Source organism: Mercenaria mercenaria, chromosome 14 (genome assembly GCF_021730395.1).
Source record: "Mercenaria mercenaria strain notata chromosome 14, MADL_Memer_1, whole genome shotgun sequence".
In the NCBI taxonomy this organism is placed as follows: domain Eukaryota; kingdom Metazoa; phylum Mollusca; class Bivalvia; order Venerida; family Veneridae; genus Mercenaria; species Mercenaria mercenaria.
The window spans coordinates 61,129,326-61,151,494 of record NC_069374.1 but is presented as its reverse complement, the minus strand read 5'-3'; the positions used below and the strand labels follow the sequence as shown (position 1 = coordinate 61,151,494).

The 22,169-nt window shown below is 35.1% G+C and overlaps 2 protein-coding genes across 5 annotated transcripts in view; one reads left to right on the top strand and one right to left on the bottom strand.

Annotated features, from left to right (window-relative positions):
- Positions 1 to 586: 586 nt before the first annotated feature.
- On the bottom strand, positions 587 to 9,179 carry LOC123527833 (uncharacterized). 2 transcript variants are annotated; one of them, XM_053523649.1, is made up of 6 exons: positions 9,073 to 9,179; positions 6,886 to 7,186; positions 6,005 to 6,304; positions 5,369 to 5,680; positions 3,048 to 3,260; positions 587 to 2,386 (listed from the first exon to the last, which is right to left on the bottom strand). In XM_053523649.1, the coding sequence occupies exons 2-6, from the start codon at positions 7,094 to 7,096 to the stop codon at positions 2,106 to 2,108; spliced, it is 1,317 nt and encodes a 438-aa protein (XP_053379624.1). In that variant the 5' UTR covers positions 7,097 to 7,186; positions 9,073 to 9,179; the 3' UTR covers positions 587 to 2,105. The 2 variants fall into 2 exon arrangements, with proteins under 2 accessions (XP_053379624.1, XP_053379623.1); XM_053523648.1 differs by lacking the exon at positions 9,073 to 9,179 and adding an exon at positions 7,761 to 7,942.
- An 8,498-nt stretch (positions 9,180 to 17,677) lies between these two features.
- LOC123527834 (protein mono-ADP-ribosyltransferase PARP12-like) overlaps positions 17,678 to 22,169 on the top strand; it is a 50,166-nt gene continuing 45,674 nt past the window's right edge. For 2 of the 3 annotated variants that reach the window (XM_045307526.2, XM_045307522.2), the window contains exon 1: positions 17,678 to 18,278. The gene's annotated coding sequence lies outside the window, so the exon portion shown is untranslated. Of the gene's footprint in view, positions 18,279 to 18,597; positions 18,823 to 22,169 lie in introns of those variants that run through there. The other variant, XM_045307523.2, reaches the window with a different exon arrangement.

Here is a 22,169-nt window from a genome sequence, read left to right as displayed (position 1 = left end):
TATCTGTCTTCGTGTAATTGTTGACTGTTGATAGAAACAGTTACACTCGACTCTCTCTGTTATTCATAACCTATTTTCTGCCTGAAGTCATATTCGGGATCGCCTCTTACAATATTGGTCACCTGATATGTGACTTTACATGGTCTGGTGAAGCCATCAATGCCTTACGTTACTAGTTGAATGTAACAAAATATTAAATTGCTTTGCAGTAATGAGCTACAGCTGTCCCTAAATTGTGACCATAAAATTAGGGTTGTGTGTTTGTTTTGGCATCAATATCCCTATAGTCAGACACCAGTTTGTAGCATGCTCCAGACAGGGGGTCAGGATACCTTAATGAAATACGCTACAATATACAAGACTTTTGCAATGAATTTAAATCATGGCACCTTCGCCACTGCCCTAACCAAAGTGAGGCACGTCGCTCTATTTATAAGCTTTTCTCCGTTTAGGATTTTAGGACAGAGGTCTCATCCAATCAGTTTGCACTTAAAAATATCTTAGCCAATCAGAGTTGGGTAGAGAATCTCTTCCTTAAATAAGCTAAGAGTAATTACCAAGTAAAATCTTGAATAACAAGACATACAACAAAATGTGAGCTGTAATACACAAATTCAACATATCTTTTGTGGTAGCAAATGAAATGATGAAAATCTTTTGGGTAGGTAAAACGTAATTGATGCAATAAAACAGAAAATTCCGATGATTGAAAGCGCGACTGACCTTATAAATAGTGCGGATTTCTTAAACAAAAATGAAAAATAATGTAAATTTTCGTGACAGTTAATAATTAAAATATGTTTCTAATGTGTATCAATGCCCATTGCACAAAATGATGAAAGTATGCTGCATTTAAATATGAAAATGAATACATTCCTACACGCAGCAGTTAACAACATGGCAGCCTCCATAAATTTCTGGAAATAGATTTAGGAAATGGGCATTAACACAAAATACAGATGAATGGATGAAGGTAATAAATACTGGCAATTTAGTTAAAGTATGATGTACTCCTTGGAAATATGACATAAGAAGCAGATACATGCATGTACATGGGAGAAAACTTGCAAGATAGTAATTGACATAGCAGAATGAAAAATAGGTAATGGTTATTCTTCATAAATAAATATAAACATTATCATCATTAATCGTAAGATTAAATAAATCATTACATTTATAGCATTTAGAGAATATATAAACATACAGAACATTAGACCAAATATAAGCACATATCTTACAATTATCATGGATTCCCTGACAACATAGAGCATCCTGAAAACTGCCATAGAGCCATGCATCGCAAAGCCGACCCGCAACAAAAGGAAAATTTGGCAGAAAAAATACAGAACACGGATTGCTTAAAAATCCAAGAACAAGTACGTTTGATCATATGTAAAATACCAAAATGGGTAAGGGGCAGATAAAAAGGTGGGATGTCATAGAAAGTGGAAAAAAAGCAAGAATAAGTATTCAACAGGAAAAGGTGCGCTCCAAAACGCACTTTCCCTGCAGCGCAAACACGCAGCACGTGTACACAAAAGACAATATTACACGCACATACGCGCGTAAACACACACACTTACACACAAACAGACACATTAAATACCACAGACGCAAAATGACGCAAAGAGAACCAGCAAACAAGTAGTGGGGCACTACCCCAGACACACGCACGCAAGCAAATAAACAAAAACAAAAACTAATCAAACAAAACTACACTAGACACGTTAATTATGTTAAAATATAAGTACACTCTGCTTTCAGACAACATAGTTGTGCTCTTCTTGCGCATATGAATTAACGAAAACACAAGAGAAACTGATATTATTCGGCGTCTTCTGTTTCACAAGGAGAACAAAAGACGAACTTGTTTCGCATGGCGTCTTTTTCTTGGTACATATTCTGACGCACCGGAACAATTGCTTATCGTCTTTTTGTTATTTGTGGGCGTCTGAACTACTAAACGAACTTGGCAGAAATTAGCTTCCATGCTTTTCTGATCAAAATACACAGTACGGGATAAGCTTTTGGGGAGAGTTTATTCTCCACCATCAACTGTAATCCTTATTCCTACCTTTTAAGTGTGTACTTTCTTCACGTTTGATTTAATCTTCTTCGGCTTTCACCGCTGCTTGCAAGTCTGCAAGGATTTCTCTTGGTCTTCTGTTCGTATTGATTCCATGTTTTGCAAGTATTGATTTTACTGCAGGGTCAAGAATATCGTGACTTTTACTACACTCTTTTCCAGTTATACACCTTCTTGCTACGTAACTCTTGCACATATGTATGTACGGACAAGAACCAGCTTTTTCGCAGCCTTTGCCGTTGTATCTATAACATAACTTTACAGACTTTTGCTTTTGCGATTTTTCTTCGGATTTCCAAGCTGAAAAATATTTTAATCATTTGCATCTCTTGTCGACAATGAAAAGCATTTATACAATATGGTACAGCACTGTATTAATGCTTATAATTTCAAAGATAGTAATAAACTGTATATGGATGGATAACTAATTCGTTATTTTACCTTAAGAGAAACGATCACGATAGTGGCATTGGTTCTGCCCACGTGCATATCTGCCAGTGCAATACATTATGTTCGTAGTGACATCTGTGTTCTTCTTCAACCACCGTTAAAGCTTAAATATCGTCAAATGACTTCAATTGTGATGACAAACAAAAAACGAAAAAAAAAAAATAATAATCATGTCTGCAGAAAAATGCATATAAAAGTTCAATATACTATTCCATGGATTTTATAACTCAATAATATATCATCAAATGAGTTCAATCACTCAACAATATAGCATCCCATGAACTGTATCACTCAACGATATATCATATCATGAATTCTGTCATACAATAATATATCATCCTATGGATTTTATCACTCAGCAATATATCATCTCATGGATTTTATCCTGTATCCATATTTGGAAAAAATCAGACCACATTCCTATATAGTGATAATGCAATTTCTACAAATTGTTTCAATCTGTAATAAATTAATATGATTAGTATTTCTTCTACTAAGCCTGATTCTTTACCAGTTGCTGTCTGTCTGTGTGTTGAGGGAGCACGTGGTGTCCTCTGTGCTGCCTGGGGATCAGCAGATCTCTGTGCTGATTTTGCTCGAGGTGGCTTCTTGCCTGTCTGGGGCCCAGCTGGTCTTGGTGTATATATAGACAAACAAGGCTGACTTTTTCCAGGCAGGGGCCTTTGTCTTTCTCGCGGCAATGAAGGTCTTGGAAATCCAGGACCTGTAAATTTAAAACGTTTTCTTAGTTGAGACTAACCTTAACAGTGCTAAATTTCTAAAATGGACTGGTCCATCCTTTAGATTTGGCAGTACCACTTGTGATTCAAAGGGATTTTCGCTGAAAATTAACTGACTGCACTGTAACAAAGCAATACAAAGGCTGCAAACAAAATCAGTACTTTGAAAAGGAGAAATGTTTATATTTCAATATGTGTATTGTGCATGTAAAAAAACTATATGTAATAAGCATGAGAAGTACTAAATTATTCCAATAATTTTATCAAGTATTTAATGACAAACAACCCTACACAGTTTTGAACTGCAATTATAAAAGGTGTAAAAGTGTGATATAAACATAAATGCAATTAAAATTTCAATATTTAAAATACTGACTCCTTGGAAGCTTAATGAAATATATATTAAACATCCTGCATCCTATTATGTTTCACTGGATTCCTACCTGTGGTTTCTGATAAACACTCCGGACAAGAATTGTACTTTAGTATACATATACTATTGTTCAATAATCAAAGGGCAATAACTGGGTGAAAGACCGACTGTACACGAAGACAATATGCGCCTCTCCTCTTAATAGTGAAGCTTTCTATGCATTTTCTGCTAACTTCCAACCAATTGTTGCTGAGAAATAATCCGGAAGTCCTGGACAGACGGACGAAGCGGCGATGTTTCCTTCGAGGACCATGAATATGGTATTTTTACATTGTGGAGTCCAATACCAGGCGCCTTCCTAGGTATTTTTTTTTCATAGTATACAGGATTGTGTAGGGATGTACAGGGGTATCCTTCCACGTTTAATTTTTAAACTGAGGATGGCAAAAGGTGCATTTCTGCATAAAATTTGAAGTGAAAACAGTGGACTTAAACTTGTTCTTAATGCTTTTTTGAATAAATTTGAAACAAAATGTATTATTTATTTAGACCTATACCCATGTGAAATTATACAGCAGTGCTATGTGAAGACGTAAAATACATTTTTATTATTTAGCTCATATTTTCATTACATACAATGCGATCCAGCTTATACATGTACAATGCGAATCTCATATCCCTTTTCTATGCAACCTGGTCGATCACTTGAACAAAGTCTATGGTCGTGTCTCTAATTACATCGATTGTTAAAAAACGTAGACAAAAAAGACATATCTAGTGGTGGAAATGTTCTTAAAGCTTTTTTATCTATATTCATCTGCTTCATTTTCCTCATGAACTTTGAGAAATGCTTTATTTGTTATGTACAAAAGTACCAATTCTGACACGCTGTTACCTGGCATGTTTTGTTGTTTTTTTTTTTGTTTTTTATCTTTGAACAACAGTGACGTCTTCCTGACTTCCAGCTTCTCCACTAAATCATAATTACTCTGCAATATTTTCTTATTGCAAACATAATAGCTTTGAGGAATCAGACTCTCAATTTTGAGTAAGATATCCGAGCCCGGTAATGCGAAATGTAAATACATACATATATGTAAATTTTATTTCTTTTTATATCATCCGGATTCAGTCAATTCATGTCATTTGTCTACTTTACATTTTGAAAACATGACGCCAAAATCCAATTATAATTCGTGGTGTTTATTTAAGAAAGAGGAGAGTTTCATATAGGCCTAATTATAATCCGGAACCACAAAGGGAGCCATCTGGTCTAGTCGCGTAATGGCGGGCAGGATTTTGAACACTAATATTTTACTTGGCATGGTCGCAGAGCTGTTTTCTGTTTAAATTTCATTGTGAATGTAGTTTTGACATTTTGGTAGAAAGAATTTGGAGAAGAGGTTGTATTTGGTGAAGTGAAACTCAATTTTAGTATGAGTAATACTTCCAGGTCCCAGCAGTGTGATTTTGATGACATTTTACAGTAAGCAAGTGTGACCAGAGAAATCTCTCTTAGAAGATATATAACCCCTACTTTTTTCTGCTTTTTATATCAGTTTTATCATAACTCTTTAAAATGTTTGGTAGCACTTTAAAATGTCTTTAAAAGATGTCAGTTTTATACAGAATATGTAGGGAATACTATTAAGTATAGAGTGACGTATACCGTTAATTGTGGTCACATGTCCTATATTTTTTTAAGTTCGTTATTCTTACCTGTTGTTATTTCCGTTTCATCAAGGTTGCTCTTGCTTTCGTAACCTTTCACGGCCGCCTGTAAGTCAGCAAGAATTTCTCTTGGTCTTCTCTTTGTATTTATACCATGTTTTTCAAGCACTGATTTTACTGCGGGGTTGCAGATATCATGACTTTTACTACACTCTTTCCCAGATTCACACCTACGCTCCACGTAGCTCCTGCACATATGTATAAAAGAGCAAGAGCCAGCTCTTCCACACCCATTGCCGTTATAGCCGTAACATATCTTTGGAGCAGTATGTTTTGACGTTTCCTTGATTATTTTCTCCGCTGAAAGAAATTATATTTGCTAGTAAACTTACTATATTATTCTGTACATTACTAAATATTTGCATTAGACACTTTTGTTAAATAAAGTAAGCATTGAGAAAGACCCACATATCTAAGTTCAGCTAGTGGGTAACTACTTGGAAGCGACAAATATAACCTATGTCGTAATATAATGAAAATGAAAATATAGATGCTCCCTTATCTATAAAAGATAGTAATCATATTCCCCAATATATTACTAATCACTTCTTAGTGATATTTTTCAAACGTTTTAGAGATCCTTATACTCACTAGATAAAGTCTATTTCCGGTATAAAATCTCACCTTTTGAATTCCCGCATTCATCATCTTGTAAGATTGATTGGAAGTCAGCAAGAACTTCTCTTGGTCTTCTCTTCGTATTTATTCCATGTTTTTCAAGCTTTGCCTTTACTGCAGGATTAAAGATGTCGTGACTTTTACTACACTCTTTTCCAGATGTGCATCTACTTTCTACGTAGCTCTTGCACATATGTATGTAAGGACATGAATCAGCTTTCTCACACCCATTGCCGTTGTACTTATAGCATATCCCTGGACATGTCTGACGGTGTGTGCATCTTCCCTGGATGTACTGTGATCTAGCTACAAGACAGGAGAAAAACAGAACTGATGTTCTAAAGTTCTAATTTAGTACTGGTTTGATTTGTCAAAATTACAGATTGTTCTTACAGATATTAGTTGATTTCACACAATTATTTCGACTGATACAAATAAACAAATATTTACAGTTTTCATATTTCCGGCGACTATGTGGCAATACACAAAAGAATGAATCCTGATATGAATACTTATCGTAGATTTCTTACAAACTGTTCTGAAGTTTGAGCGACGACTCTCTATGTGTTTTCTTGTTTTCCAAGATTGTGTGTGAAGTTTCAGTTAACGCATGCATATGTTTTAGAAGTATTGAAGAAAACAACTCTTTTTAACATTTTCTAAGTACAAATATGAGAATAATGCTGCCACAATAGAATATAAATTTATGAAAGGTTTAAGCAAATGCATGAATAAGATTCAGAAATATTGTATTAATTGTCAGTTTTTTATCTTCCAAAAGAATAGGGAAAATGAAAATGAACTTGTCAAAACAGAGAACCCTGTGAACTTGTCTAATGATCCGTGTCGAATTATGTCATAATTTAAGAAGATCAAATATTACTAACAGCGTTCGGTCGTTCCTGACGTTAGTGGGACAGCCGAATCCTCGTTTGATCCAGAGGCAGTTGCAATTGAACGTCTGGCCGATTCCACCTTGGCGGCTTCTCCACCGGTGTGGGATGCACTGTGTGCGTTAATGAGTGCAACAACGATGGTAGAATCCAGGTCATCCGTGATATAATCACATCCAGGGACGGGACATCGAACTGCGGGCATCTTCGTTGTCAGAAGAAAGTTTAAATGTTTTCAAAGATTGAAGTTTATTTTCCTGTAATAACTTCTTTAGGCTTCACCAGTAAACAAGTTCTGTAAGAAATACAACCTGCAGTCAAGCATAATATTTCTCTGCCAGTAGAACAGGCCCTAATTTCACGAAAAAACGAAAAAAACTTAAATAATTTAAATCAGTTTAATTTGCTATTTTACACTCGAGCTATTGCTTAGGTATATTTGCTTAAATATAGTTCATTTTTCTATGCTTCGTTTCCTGTAATTGTGTTTTTATCTATCAAATAGCCATATAAGGTGCTGATAGTATGAAAAAGTCAACATTGAAGACGCATAAAGGGCAAGATAACAGACTTAGCTAGGCGATTACTTAAGTTTATATTTCATGAAATTGGGGCCAGGTTTTTGGAGGTAAAGCATTTATTTTACTTTGTTATAAAGCAATCATAAAGAGTAAAAAATATTTATTACTTGCGTTATAAGCCTATTTGTAATTTTCAGTGTCTATTAAATTGCACTAGTTCAATTAACGTTTTTGTAATAAAGTTAAAATCACGGTTTCTGACGGAAAATATTGATGGCATTTAATACGCACTAACATTGAATAATGAATAGAAATTCTTGAATATTACAAAGTATGTGATTTTCTTACTGAATCAATGTAGTTAGGGAGGACACGCTTGTTAGATGTTTGTTTCAATGTCACAATGTCGGGTAGTTTTCAGATTCTTCAGATTGTTAGCAGTAAAGCGCCCGCTCCTCGTGCGGGAAGCAGTGGGTCCGCGCCCTATCAAAAAAGTAGCTCCCTCGCTCGGTGCTCAGCTTTAAGAGAATAGTACTAGGCCTGATCAGTCCGTTATCATTACTGATATTCAAGTGAGCAACACCATAAAGTTGAATATTGCGCTAACTGCTACAAAAAGACAACGTCGTTCATATGACTGTATCAACGGTGTTGGAAAAGAAAACATGGGACGCGATTGAATGTGTAACTACTTTTTGAATGATATTATCTTAACTAAGTTTTTCATGATAAAGTCTAAACCCGGTATGAATTAATGGGACATTATTTTGGCGTCTCGCACGTTTTGTTTTGGTCCTTTTGGGAATTGATAATTGGTGTCTAATACAAATGTATTCAGTCATGCTCACTGCGTTTTTCAGCGTAAACGTATTATGATTTTTAAATGCTGTGATAATAAATCATATAAGTACGGATGTTTTATTTATTTTTTTTCCTCTTAAAGGGAAGTCTCTAGGGTTAGCGTTATACTGTAGATAGGAAAATCCGGTTCGAGGGTAACTGTTTAGAGAGCAACGCTGTCTAGTAACGGCGTGAAAAGTTACCCGGGAACCGGATATTCAGATCTGTACATACAATCAAAGACAGAAGCATTTATCTCCTTGCCTTATTTAACAAATAATATATGATGAATAAAACTAAAATCAAATAAATGACTTTTAATAGCACAATTTGCTAACAGAGTGTATTTTGAAAAACAACAACAACAAAACCGGTGATCTTGCGTCTATATTCAAGCGTTACACAGGCTTTAGCAGCATATGAGTTTCGGCTTTGTTATTGTCGTCTGCAATGAAACGTTACGATTTTTTTCGTAAGAGGCTGATCGATTTCTTTCAGATTGCTTTTCGAAATAGAGAAATATAATATAAGGAATAAAAGGAACTATCAAGGTTTTTATTTTATATCAAGTTGTACGTAAGCAAATAAAAACTACTGCACGAAACTTGTACAGTCGTTATTCAATTTCTTTATGCAACATACACCTCGGGTTGTAAGATGGTGTATTAAACACTGATAAAAAAAACCGGATGAATCGCGTCCAGTATACATGAAGAACATTTTTATTCCTTCAAATTTCTCTTGAAACAGTAAAGATAATTTAATTAAATAAATCTTATACAAGTAACACAAAAATGGTTAGGAATATAAGTATACTTACAAAGTCCGTACTTACTACTTGATCAGTGAAAGAAACCTATACATATAAACTAATTGTTTATTTACCTTCAACAGATTAGATACTATTAAGCAAAATTATCAGTGTTTACCGATAAATACGTGTGTATCCGATCTTTATCAGTTTTCAAATGTTGTATATGTAGCTTACAAAGATAATACGACTTCTTTAGACAACTAATTACATCACAAATACTTATCTATCATCTTCGTCATATCATCGCCGTCGTTATTATTGCGATCCACGTTGCCGTAATCACTTTTGTCAACATTATTACAATAATGCCATGTTTTTTTTTCGTCTCGATTTGCAAAATTTTAAATCTTTATTTATAATGTCTGACCTAGCCAGTAATATTGGCATCAGATTTAAAAACACCAACAAGAAAAATAAGTTTCACAAGAAGAAAAGAAGCAGGAAAGAAATCAAAGAGCAGAAAAGAAAGCAATTTTAGTCGTATCACGTGAAAAATTCCTTTAGTTTTCAGTTTGATGAATGCGCGAGAAAGACATTATTTTGATGAGCGTGTTTTTCCATACCCTTAAGGAAATATAATAGTTTGCCGCGAACACTTGTTGCGATTATGCCGCGAATATCAGGGTGAAAATGACGCGAGCACTTCTGATACAATTGATGCAATTTTCGCAGGATGTTCGTTTGGTGTTCACTTTTCACATGCAAATTAGATTTGCCGCGAAAAAGTGGCCTCGAACTTCCCGCGAACAAATAGCTGTGAGCTTCCCGCGCACAACTTGCTGCGATCATCCCGCGAACTAGTTGGTGCGAACATGCCGCGAACTAGCTGAAAGCCATGACTACCAAAAAAGCATGCACAGAAAAGGTGCAAAACAAATAAATTAACAGAAATCAGGGATATACATTGTAAATTAATTGAATAAACTTCAGAACTGAGGCTGTACCACCTCAAGGTTATTCAGACAAATAGGTATAAATATTGAGCATACATTTTCTGACTTACATGTACCACAAATAAGAATATATTCCTATTATCCTCTAAGAATCACCGTTTACATATGAAATTTTTGATTTAACGTCGCACCGACACATGATAGGTCATATGGCGACTTTCCAGCTTTAATGGTGGAGGAAGACCCCAGATGCCCCTCCGTGCATTATTTCATCACGAGCGGGCACCTGGGTAGAACCACCGAGCTACCGTAAGTCATCTGGATGGCTTCCTCACATGAAGAATTCAACGCCCCGAGAGAGGCTCGAACCCACATTGTAATTTACTTATCAGACTTATGCTGTTACTTTACATTGATCTTCTATTATGATAGCTCTTCATGAATAGTTTTCCGAAAGATCACAATCTTCTAAGTTCTTCTCGCGATAACTGGTCTTCCTGAGAATGTCCCACGCACGAGTATCAAGTCAGTCGCGACATGATCGCGGGTAGCAGTGAATATCCCGCGAATACTTCTTGCGAATAAATAAGTATGTTCGCGGCATGTTCGCAGCATGTTCGCATCTTTTTTTTTTTTTTTTCATTCCGTAAGGGTTAACTCTTATACATGCTTTCTCAAGCACATATTGATGGCTTACCAATATCATTGTAACTGTAAGCATATCCAAATATTTGTTCAGTGTGTTGCATGCAGTAATTACGGTTTGCTAATAATATTGGGAGTAAGTGCGCAATTGTCACGCGCAAATGATCAGTCTGCGCGATTTGTAAATCGCTCAGTGTAAATAACCAATTTGCGATTAACGCAACAATTGGCAAATCGGGCAACCTTACTCACATTTGTTAAACTACCTGACACGTTTGGTAAATCAGTCTGCGCCTCAGACATACCGAATTTTATCTTCCAATAAAATTTCATAAGAGGGCACTGAATATGTGTAAGGTTATGGCTTGGAATGTTTGAAAAACACATATTGTAAGGTTATGCTTACAAATGTGAGTAAGGTTATGCACACAAAGCACACTGATTCGGAATACCCCATATTTAATGCTTTCTGTTCAATATAACCAATATTTTTGTATGTAATGTTAAAATATTTATATATTTATAGTGTGGTATATTTTACATCATAACCATGTATCATTTATCTGTGTACATCATCAGGCAATAAATATAATAGTTTCTCGGCAAAACTTAGCTTCTCGAGTCAATATTCGACATACTTAAACTGTGTTTATCGCTTGAAAAAATAGGTAAATGATATAACCTATGGTTATTTAATATGCACAGAAGGTTACTGATTCATTGATCTAGGCATGTTAGATATTAGACCTGATGGTTCTCTGAGAGAACAAAATGAACTTAGAATGAGAGATAGAAAAGAAGTCAGATCTATTCTAAATGACCAGGAAAAATCATGGCCTTGCAGGGAATAGGGAAAATAGATAACAAGGAAAATAATGAAGACTATCTTGTTTAATTTTCAATGAAGCCAGAGGCTATACCTGTCGCGCAGATACTGCGCCATGTACCGTATTACCTTCAAGAGCCATTGAAAAAAATGGCTGGACGAATACATTAAAGAAGAGATATTCGAAAAATTCGAATCTGGAGAACCTGTGACATGGTATTCACCACTGGTGGTTCAACCATAACCAAGATAAGTATGCAAATTATGCAAACAATGGCAAAGAGAATCTAGAACCACTCATGATTACAGCCAGATACAAGATACAAATTTGTATTTATAGTCGGGTTGCAAAAACATAATAACATTAGCTATAAATAGCTAATAGCCGACTTAGCAACAAATAACAGTCACATTACAATACAAACAAACATGCACATGGAACAGCACATGAATTATCAAGCATAAAAGCACATTATACATAATACAACTGCAGGACTTCAAATTATATAAAGTAAAAGCTGAGAGGTTTGTGCTAATCTTGACCAAAGTCTAAAAATAAATTAAAATCTAATCAGTAAAATTCTGAAAAAATTAATATAAACACAAAATTGCACCAGTTAAAAATTGTCTTCAAAAATCAAATGTCACCTTGAATCAGATTCAAAGAGACCTGATTAGGACCTATCTCTCAGGTAATATATTAAATAGTTTCTGTAAAATGCAAATTAAATCATATACAATTTAAACAGAAACATGCAAACTAAGCAAAGAACAAAAGTAGTTACCGGTTGCAAAATACATAAGCATACAATTTGTATCTAGCACAACTATAAGCTAGCAGAGCAAATAAACAATGGCATGCTGAAGTATGCAAATTGGAAAGCTATGTATTGAAGTTAACAGTAAACAAAATAAAAACAAACAACATGCAGTACATATGAAGCATTGGCATAAATACAGTAGCAACACTTATGCATTGTTGACACAACAAGAGCAGCGACAACTCTGTCCGTTCCAAGCACTGATCAAGCTCCGGGACTGATTTTGGTTTGACTCGTCTCTAAAATGTTGAGGAAAGGAGTTCCAGAACTTGGCAGCGCAAGAACGGAAGGAGTTGCTACCATATCTTGTTGTCCTTACCTGTGGCACTTCTGCAGTGTTCGAATACCTAAAAGAATAAGGTTTATCATCAATATGTATAAGGTCATGAATATAAGCTGGAGTCTGTTTATTAATTATTTTGAAAGTTTCAATAGCAATTGTCCTTAGACGCCTAACTTTCAAAGATGGAAGCCGAGATTGATTTAGAAGAGTTGCATAATCTGAACAGTAGTCATTATAAATGAAACGTAAGGCCCTTTCTTGTATTTTTTCTCCGCAGAAATGCCAAGCCAATGGACAAAAGTTAAAATTTGACATAATAAATGAGTAGTAAATGCTAATTTTACCTTATTTACATAGATTACGTCCAATGCGTTTTAATACGTTCATCTGCCTAGATGCTTTTTTGCAAATACTTGAAACATGAGAATGAAAATTAAGTTTAAAATCTATAGTTACCCCTAACAGTTTTACTTCCTCATCACATGAAATAATGTTATCATCTAGACTGAAGGAGATATTACATTTTTTTTTGTCTTATTACCAATAGCAATAGCTTGGAATTTGTCTGGATTTGCCTGCATTTTATTATCTGAAAACCATTAAATGAGTGATAGGCTATCATTTTCCAAAGTTGTTACAACAGTATTATTATCATGGTCTGCATGTGATAGAGTGTTGTCATCAGCATAGTTATATAATTTTCTAACTTGTACAATATAAAAGATATCGTTTATGAAGATGTTGAAAAGAATCGGCCCTAAAATGGAACCTTGTGGAACTCCTTTATAGATGTCTTTAAAATCACTGCTAAATTCACCTAACTTAATGCACTGACTCCTATTACTAAGATAACTTTGTATTAATTTTAGGGAATTTTCGGATACACCATATGCTTTAAGTTTCAAAATGAGTAAATCATGTGGTATACAATCAAAAGCTTTAGAAAGATCCATTAAAATTGAGACTACATATTTGTTCTCATTTAAGGCTTGTTTCCAATCTTCAACTATCCTTAAAAGGGTCGTTTGACACCCATAACCTGACCTAAAAGCGGATAAATACATGTTAAAATGTTGTTCAAAAAAGTTTACAACTTGAGTATTAATAGCTCTCTCAAAAAGTTTTGATAAAATTGGTAGAATACTGACAGGGCGATAATTCCCTTTTTCTAATGTACTTTTCTTTTTATGCAGTGGTGTCACCTGGGCAATTTTCAAGCTATCGGGGAAAAGTGAAGTTGAAAAGGATTTATTAACCAGAAAAGTAAGATGACCTGAAATTGCTGGTTCAGCCAGTCCAGTTTAACAAGTTTTGAAGATAAATGGTCAGCTCCAGTGGCTTTCTTTATGTTTAACTTATTGATTTGCTTACAAATGAAATTTTCTGTAACTGGCTCAAAAATTAATTCTGATTGGCATGATTTATTTAACAAATAATCAAGGCCTTCGAGTTGTTTATCGTCTGATTTACCACGGTTCAGAGTTCTGATGCGTAGGAATTGAACCACAAGGGCGTTAGCCCGAGTGGTTAAATACTGAAGCATCTGAAAGATGAACCGTGGTAAATTAGACGATAAATAACAAGAAGGCCTTGATTGTTTTCATTCTGACATGCTCATTGATATAATTTTAATAGATATTATACTGGACTTCGTTTACGCAAGGAGTAATGTATCGAACGTCATGTGGCAATATGACGTCATAATTGACGTCATAATGCTCTCTTACCGGTCCGCGCGTCAACCGTTGTTTATCGCAGAATATATAGAGCTTGATTTTCTTCTTTGCTTAATTGGAAATCAAATCGAGCCATGTTAGAATAGTTATTCTAATATGGCTAACAATGCTTTAATCATCACAAAGAAGTTATGTTGACGTCACGTCAACGTGATATTTAGCGCCATGTACGCATCAAGAAATAGCCCTTTCAAATTTCATGAACTATTTTACTTAATAACATGTTTTAAACGAAATGTTACATTGCACAAATATTTTGATTAATTATACACATACTGAATTAGTTATTCGCTTTGCTGAATAATTCGCAATAATTTTCGCTCGAACTGAATTCTGCCGCAAGACGTATTACCGTTTCCGGTCCTGGCATGTTTTAACAAATACCTACTATTGGCGCCATGCTTGCGCGAAGAAACAGTTCCATCATATTTGATATAAATTTTACAATAAAGAACATATTAGAATCGAAATAATTTATAGCAAAACAGTGCTTTATCACTATTTATACACTCGGGCGGTTACACGTCGTCCGAAATAATTTCACTCGGGCTGCGCCCTCGTGAAATTATTACGCCCGACATATAACCGCCCATCGTGTATAAATAGTGATAAAGCACTGTTTTACTATAAATTATTTCTTTAAAATAGCAGCAATACTTGGATGGTCTTCATTTGGGATAAGATTGTCATTACCAATATCTCTAGCCACATTTACAAAAAAAAAAATCATTAAACACTTTGCAGACTTCTTGTTGATCATTAATAAGTTTATCTTTTTCTAATAATATAGTGTCCTTAAATTTAGTACAACCTTAATTTGTGAGGAAAGGTTTTAATGTTGACCAGAAATGTTTGGATTTGCACCCCCCTACATATCTATCAATAAAGTATTTATTTAATGATTTTCTTCTCAAGCTAGTTACTAGATTTCTATATTTTCTCAAATTTCCCAGTTTTTAGTTGTTTTATTCTTTTTAAATTTATTGAGAAACATTCGTTTTTTTTAAATATCTTGTTTCAAAGTTTTATTCATGAATAGTTCTGGCTTCTGCAAAACCCTTTTCTTTTTCAAAGGTACATGCTTGTTTGCTACATCTAAAAAAGTCCTGCTAAAATCATCATATAATAAATTCACATCATCCTTTTGGCAGTCTAATTCAGAAATATGACAAAGTAAGACTTGATTAAAATTTTCAACATCAATTTTTTTAAAACTTCTGTATGTGCAAATTTATTATTCAATTTTTGGACATCATGTTTAAACTGAGCGCCTATAAAGTTATGACAGTCACTCAGACCACAGTCAAAGTTACATGTATTAGAAATAAGATTTGCACTATTTGTTAAAATAACATCAAGGAGTGTAGGATCACTGTGATTTTGGAAACAAGTAGGATCTTTAATCATGTTTTCCAGGGCAAAAATATCACAAGTATTGTTTAGTGTATGACATTTATCATCAGAGAGCATGTTAAAATTCAAATCACCAATTATCATTATATTCTCATACTTGCTAAAAGACATGTCAAAATTTTCTTGAAAAGTTACATTTGTTAAAGATGGAGGTTTGTATGTTCCAAAAATTAACCACTTTTTATTTTCCAATTTTACCTCAATACAGATTCCTGTATCTGTTTCCTCTCTCCTGCAATGTCTGATCTTAGATAAGCAATAACCTCCGCCACTGGATGTTCGGTCTGTTCTTCACATATTACTCTCCCACGCATCGGTCAAATATTACAATACATTTCCATATCTCGTGTGAAGTAACGGTAGTGGATACTCAACGCTGGTAAAGGAGCGTATCCACATATTACTCTCCCACGCATCGGTCGAATATTACAATACATTTCCATATCTCGTGTGAAGTAACGGTAGTGGATACTCAACGCTGGTAAAGGAGCGTATCCACATATGATAATTGTCGACTGCAAATTGCGCATCTGGGAAGGATTCATCTGTTTTAGTTTCTAAAAGAAAAAGGTCAATAGTATTTTCAGTTAAAAGTTCTTGAATACAATAAAATTTGTTACGTAAACTGTTTATATTTAGACATCCGCATAAAAATCTTCGTGGGTGTTGCTTCCTCAGTTTAGTTATACACTCAAAGTTGTTTATATTTTCTTCACCTGTAAAATTTAGAGAGTTGTCAACGGTTAAAATAGTGGGAAGGATTCATCTATTTTAGTTTCTAAAAGAAAAAGAAGGTCAATAGTATTTTCAGTTAAAAGTTCTTGAATACAATAAAATTTGTTACGTAAACTGTTTGGTATTTAGACATCCGCATACAAATCTCCGTGGGTGTTGCTTCCTCAGTTTAGTTATACATTCAAAATTGTCTATATTTTCTTCACCTGTAGAATTTACAGAGTTGTCAACGGATAAAATAGTATTGTCGAAGAAGCTGTCAGTAAAGTGGAAGGCTGAGCACTGGTTGCATATCCATGGGTCCTCAATGTTACTAAGCCGTTTATATTCATTTGGAGTAATATTCGCGTAATATTCGCACATTGTTGACTTTAGTGTACCAAATAAATTGACTTTAGTGTACCAAATAAATAGGATTTCATATGTTAATTCCATGACTATAAAGCATTTTCTAACATGGATTTCAGGCAAGGATATCATCAATTAGTATTCCATCCTGACTCGAGGGCTGTTGCCCATTTTAGCACACCATGGTGAAACACGAGACCAAAAAGGCTTATATTTGAGCAAAAACATCTCAGGACTTATTTGATGAAGCCATGTTCAGAATTTTCGGAGACATTCCAAATTGCTCGTACTCAGTAAAGAAAAATGCCAGTTTGGAGTGAAAGAACTAGAGTTTTATGGATACAGGTTCACTATTGAAGGACTCAAACCAACAGTAGATAAGGTCAAAGCAGTGAAAGAATGTAAACCACCGTAGTCTAGGGACGAGGTTAGAAGCTTCCTGGACATGATAGGATACCTCTCTCAGTTCATTACACGAAATTCTGTTTTGACGTCATCACTAAGAAGACTAACAGGACAAAATGTATCTTCTATTGAAAGATAGCATCACAAGTGGGGCGACGGTGGTGTTCTTCAATCCTAGAAAATCAACCATCGTTCGAACAGAAGCAAGTTTTCACGTGGGATTGTCAGCTGGCTTGTTTCAGAAAACATGCCAAAGACTGTAGCCAGTACAGTGCATTAGCAGATATATGGCAAGTGCTGAGAAGAGATTAGTCAAACCGAGAAAGACGCACTTGCTGTGAAATGGGTCAAATCAAGATTCAGCATGAATCTGATATACATAGATGCTAACAACTTCATATAAGCCTCTTATTACAATGTTCAACAAATCCTGTACCAGACCATCTCCAAGGATTGAGAAATTGATGATGGAAATGCAGCTAAGCTGTAGACTATTAGCTTGTATATGAGCCAGGCAAATTGCAGCAGATCCATTTGATTACTTATCACGATACCTTCTTCCGGATACCGAAACTTATGGCACTGAGGCGGCAGTAAAATTGATAGCAATGAGTATGAAGTGGTCTTGGAAAGCATAAAAGAAGTCACTTTAACAGATGAGGTACTTCAAGTTTTTTTTTTTATATTATGATAATCATTCCTGTAAACTAAAACAGTTTCAAATTTTATGTTTTAATATTTATTTTCTTAGTATAATCTTTTATTCTTTAAAACAAGGGAGAAAAATGATATTTATAGACGTTTTATTTTTGTTGTTGTTGTTTTTTATAACAGATGACGTCGTTTCTAAACGATGTTACTAACGTCATGTTTTGTATCTATACCAGAGTAATGGAAGGTTAAACTTGCAACCATGAACTTTGTTATCTAATCATTAGGCGTAACAACAATCATAAAAATCACAATCTAAGTAGCCAAAAATTCTAAATATTGCTGAAGTAATTGTTGCTATCAGCTGTAAAACGTTTAGAGGGATCCGCACTTTAGACTTATTCGGAATACACGAGTAGACTATAACCTAGTTTGCACAGAACTTGATGTATTAAGGTGAGTTTAGACCACACTTTGTTTCTACAGTGTAAGATAGTTATTATTCTATGTTTATAATACTATACTGAAAAGAGAATGACTGAGAGAATGACTGAGTAAGTTTGCAGATGAAGTTGTGAAAAGACATTAGTTCAAGGAGAGCGTAAATTGTTCACATGCCATCTTGTAAAATAGCTGTATTTATATCAGTTTTATCAGAACGTCGTGGTGACTCTTTGGGTGTAGGGGGCTCGTGTTCTGTAATGATCCCGGACTGTACGGTACAATACGTAATGGTACAGGTGTTAGGCCCAAAGTGAACGGTACAAAGCACAGGTTCTAGCCAAGATAAAAAGTCATTTGAATATTTAGACATAATTTATTTGTTTTTCTAAGACTCTGACACAAGAGTAATGTATGATGTCATAGAAGACGTGAAGCGATAAATTAAGTAAACTTAGTTTGCAGAAAATGTTTCGGCGTACACACATGGAAATTGTGACAAAATCGGAAAGGCAGATGAAAATTTCTACTTTCGGTTTCGATTGTGATATTTACAAAGGTAATTTTGAACGTCTTTGTGAAGGGATGTGAAATTAGTGACACTTTAATCACTAGAGTGGTGGAACCTATGCTCGCGGTATTTTGTACATATATAATCTTTTTAAGAAGCAAGAAAAAATTATTATTTCGATTTGCCTATGAAAAAACGTAAAGTTATCCTCCTTTTATGGAAACATATTGTTGATGTGCGTCATTACGTGACTTAGTCGTCTCGTGAGCTATCGACACGGCATACGTGAAAAGGTGAAAATTCGCCCTGAAGGGAACCTATGCTGGCGGTATGTTATATCGATTAAATTAAGGCGGAAAAAAAATCAGCAGGCTAAAAATGAACAAACAAGCATATGCGAATATAATATTTAGAACATCAGTGTTCGAAATTCGCGGTAGTCCGACAGCCCGTGGCTACCAAATTTCAGCTCGGGCTACCGATTTTCCGCAGGTACAAGCCCGACCAGGCTACTGAATTTTCCTAATTTGTTTAAAAAAATCATGCTAATTAAACGAGTACTGCATCCAGACTGAGAAACACTTATGGGATTATTGTTGGTTTTGCTCTCTCATGTGTTGACAATCAAACACAGTGTCAAAGACGTAACCGCAGCGCTAATTGGCTGAATACAATCACCTCTAGCGTAACGGATTATTTCATTAGCTTTCATACTTCTCGCGAAAATCTCACAAGTACCTGCAGTAGGCGGAGCTTAAATTATGCTATCAGCGTGTGTGTAAATGTGTATTCAGCACTCGTTATTACATCTTGCAAATTGTCAACAGTCCGAGTTGCAGTAATTGGTGAGTGCGGATCCTAAAAAATCGGGGTAACAGTTTAGATTTTGTTTTGGCAAGGAGTGTCATGTCCGATGCTTTTGGACTCTGACGATGCTGATCTGGACTGGAGTATTTAGAGTTAAATTTTTTTCAAAAACATGGCAAACATGTACTGTATGTCTTTTTTATTACTTCAAACATGCATAGAGATGTCTGTAAAAAAATGTTATATGGTGCAAAAATTATGTATTTTAAGGTATATTAAAGTTCGGGCTAGTGAAATTGGTGTCGGGCTTGGAAAATTTCCAGTCTGGTAGCCCGAACGGGCTAGTGGATTCAAATCTAAATTTCGTACACTGGAACATTACTCATTTATTATGTGAAACACAAAAGAAATGAGGATAAAATTTAGTATGTGCCTCTATGTGTATATTTCCCTTACAGAAATGGAATCACTATTAGAACAAAGCTTAAAAACGTATGATAATGTTATTTAAAAACAGAATGTTCAAGTATTAAAGATTCAGACAACGACAGTGATTAACTCACTAATGTTTTCTACACTTCTTTTGTGTGTTGGAAATTAACTCCTCCCTACATCTCAGAAAGAGCCATTTGGACTTTGTCAAAATACTAAGGTCAACACCGATTTTTTCATGTTTCGAAAGGCACTCGTAGTGTAGCCAGGCGTCACATTCATCACATCTTGCTCTTAAATGTATCTTATATCTGAATTTAATGCATGATTTCTTAAAAACTAATTGTAGTTGCGTGATTTTGACATATTTGTGTAAGATTTGTGCGACGGATACAGATTGCGTAAAATATATCGGCTGCTGTATACGTCACGTGAGCGGCACGCGCGGCTATCGCTACGTTTGTTGTAAAGGCATTTCACCACTGGTCGGTGTTGAACATAGCATGATGAAATATTTTTATCAGTGCTTCTGCAGAGAGCGTATTTATGGAAATACCGCGAGCATAGGAATACCGCGAGCATAGGTTCCACCACTCTATAGTCTGTCCCACCTAATTTTGGACCTCAACTTCGGGCCAATATATGAAGAAATGAAACGGGATCAAAGAACATAAGACATGTTTTTGTGATTGAAAAAAAAGTCGCCCTCAAGAATTTCAAGGATTTTTGCAACAATCGTCTGGTTTTCCCGTGCGACTAAATTTCAGTTTCTCTATAGGAATTCGCTGTTGTTTATTTCTGGTCGCCATTGCCAAATATTCTCCAGTTTGGAGATTTTCGGGAAATTTCACGTGTTAGTGACAATTGGCCGCCGTTAAGTGGGCTTCTCGGCCATGTGGTTGAGGCTGCTTACTTCCAACCCCTTCTCCTAAATGCCGGTGGCTCAAAACATCCCTTAGTGTGTGAAATTCTTTCATGTTAGGAAGCCATCCATCTGGCATTCAGAAAGTCTGTAGATCCGCTTAGGTTCTCGTCCGTGATGAAATAATGCCCTAGGGTCTTATTCCACCATCAAAAACTGTAAAGTCGCCAATGTGACCTAAACTGTGTCGGTGTGATGTAAAACCAAGCGTAAAAGCAACAACACGAAAACCAACAAATGTATCGCTGTTAAAAGCATTTGGTCAACCTAAATTCTGAAGTTTCATCAGATTCCGTATGATATACATGTATACAATGAAAATCCATTTGGCATGTGACTATATCACTGCATACACATGACCGCAGTGATATTCTGTGTATATTTTGCAATAGTTGCAAGTTGTGGCAATTGGTTACGTACAGTCATTTTTGCCAGAGTATAGTTTTGTAATGAAATGGGTATGGATGTATTTAATAAGCTAATTATACATAGTATGGCAAAGTTCCTGCAACTACGAAATTTTCGACTGAATTTCTACAAAAAGTTTGAATTGCTACAAATCATTTTTTAACAGAAACACTGTTTTATTTTTTTGCATTCAACGCGTTTGTGGTGGAATTTTCAATATAGCTGTGTACTGCCCCCGTTTGTAATAGAAGCAAAATTAATGTTTCGTATACATACTTTTTGGTGAGAAAAAACACATGTTTTTCATACCATCAAAAATGAAAGTAACTAACGCGCTTGAACATGCTTCATTTATCTGGCTGAAGAGCAAAATACCCCTTCAAAATGTCATATTTTTATTTCGTCTATAGATCTACCATGCCTATCAATAGCACAAACATGTTTTAACATGCCCCACTTTACAACGGCCGAGCATGAGAAATAAAGACGCGAGGATGGAATTGATAAAATAGATATTATGCTATTATAAAGAATAAAGGCAGTTATTAATTTGTTTAACGTAGTCCCTTATATAGGCCGTTGTCTCAAATTAAAATATGTACTTTTTAAATCATTAATATGTTTATCCTAGATCGAACGGTCACTAAAAATAGTGAGACGTAACTATGTATTCATGCTAAAAACAACCTTTTAACAGACTGTTATCATCCGAACCTTTGATAAGATTGTAAACAACAGTAACCCATAATGAAAATGAGTTAAATGGGTTGTGCGCACCTCTGCTGTCCCCACCTCTATTATAATATCTATGGCTGAAACAATGATA

Coding starts and splice junctions, on each gene's coding strand:
- LOC123527833 (XM_053523649.1), bottom strand. CDS start 7,096: ATGCCCGCAGTTCGATGTCCCGTCCCTGGATGTGATTATATCACGGAT. Junction 5,681..6,004: donor TGAATGCGGGAATTCAAAAG/GTGAGATTTTAT, acceptor AATTTCTTTCAG/CGGAGAAAATAATCAAGGAA. Junction 3,261..5,368: donor TGAAACGGAAATAACAACAG/GTAAGAATAACG, acceptor TTAAATTTACAG/GTCCTGGATTTCCAAGACCT.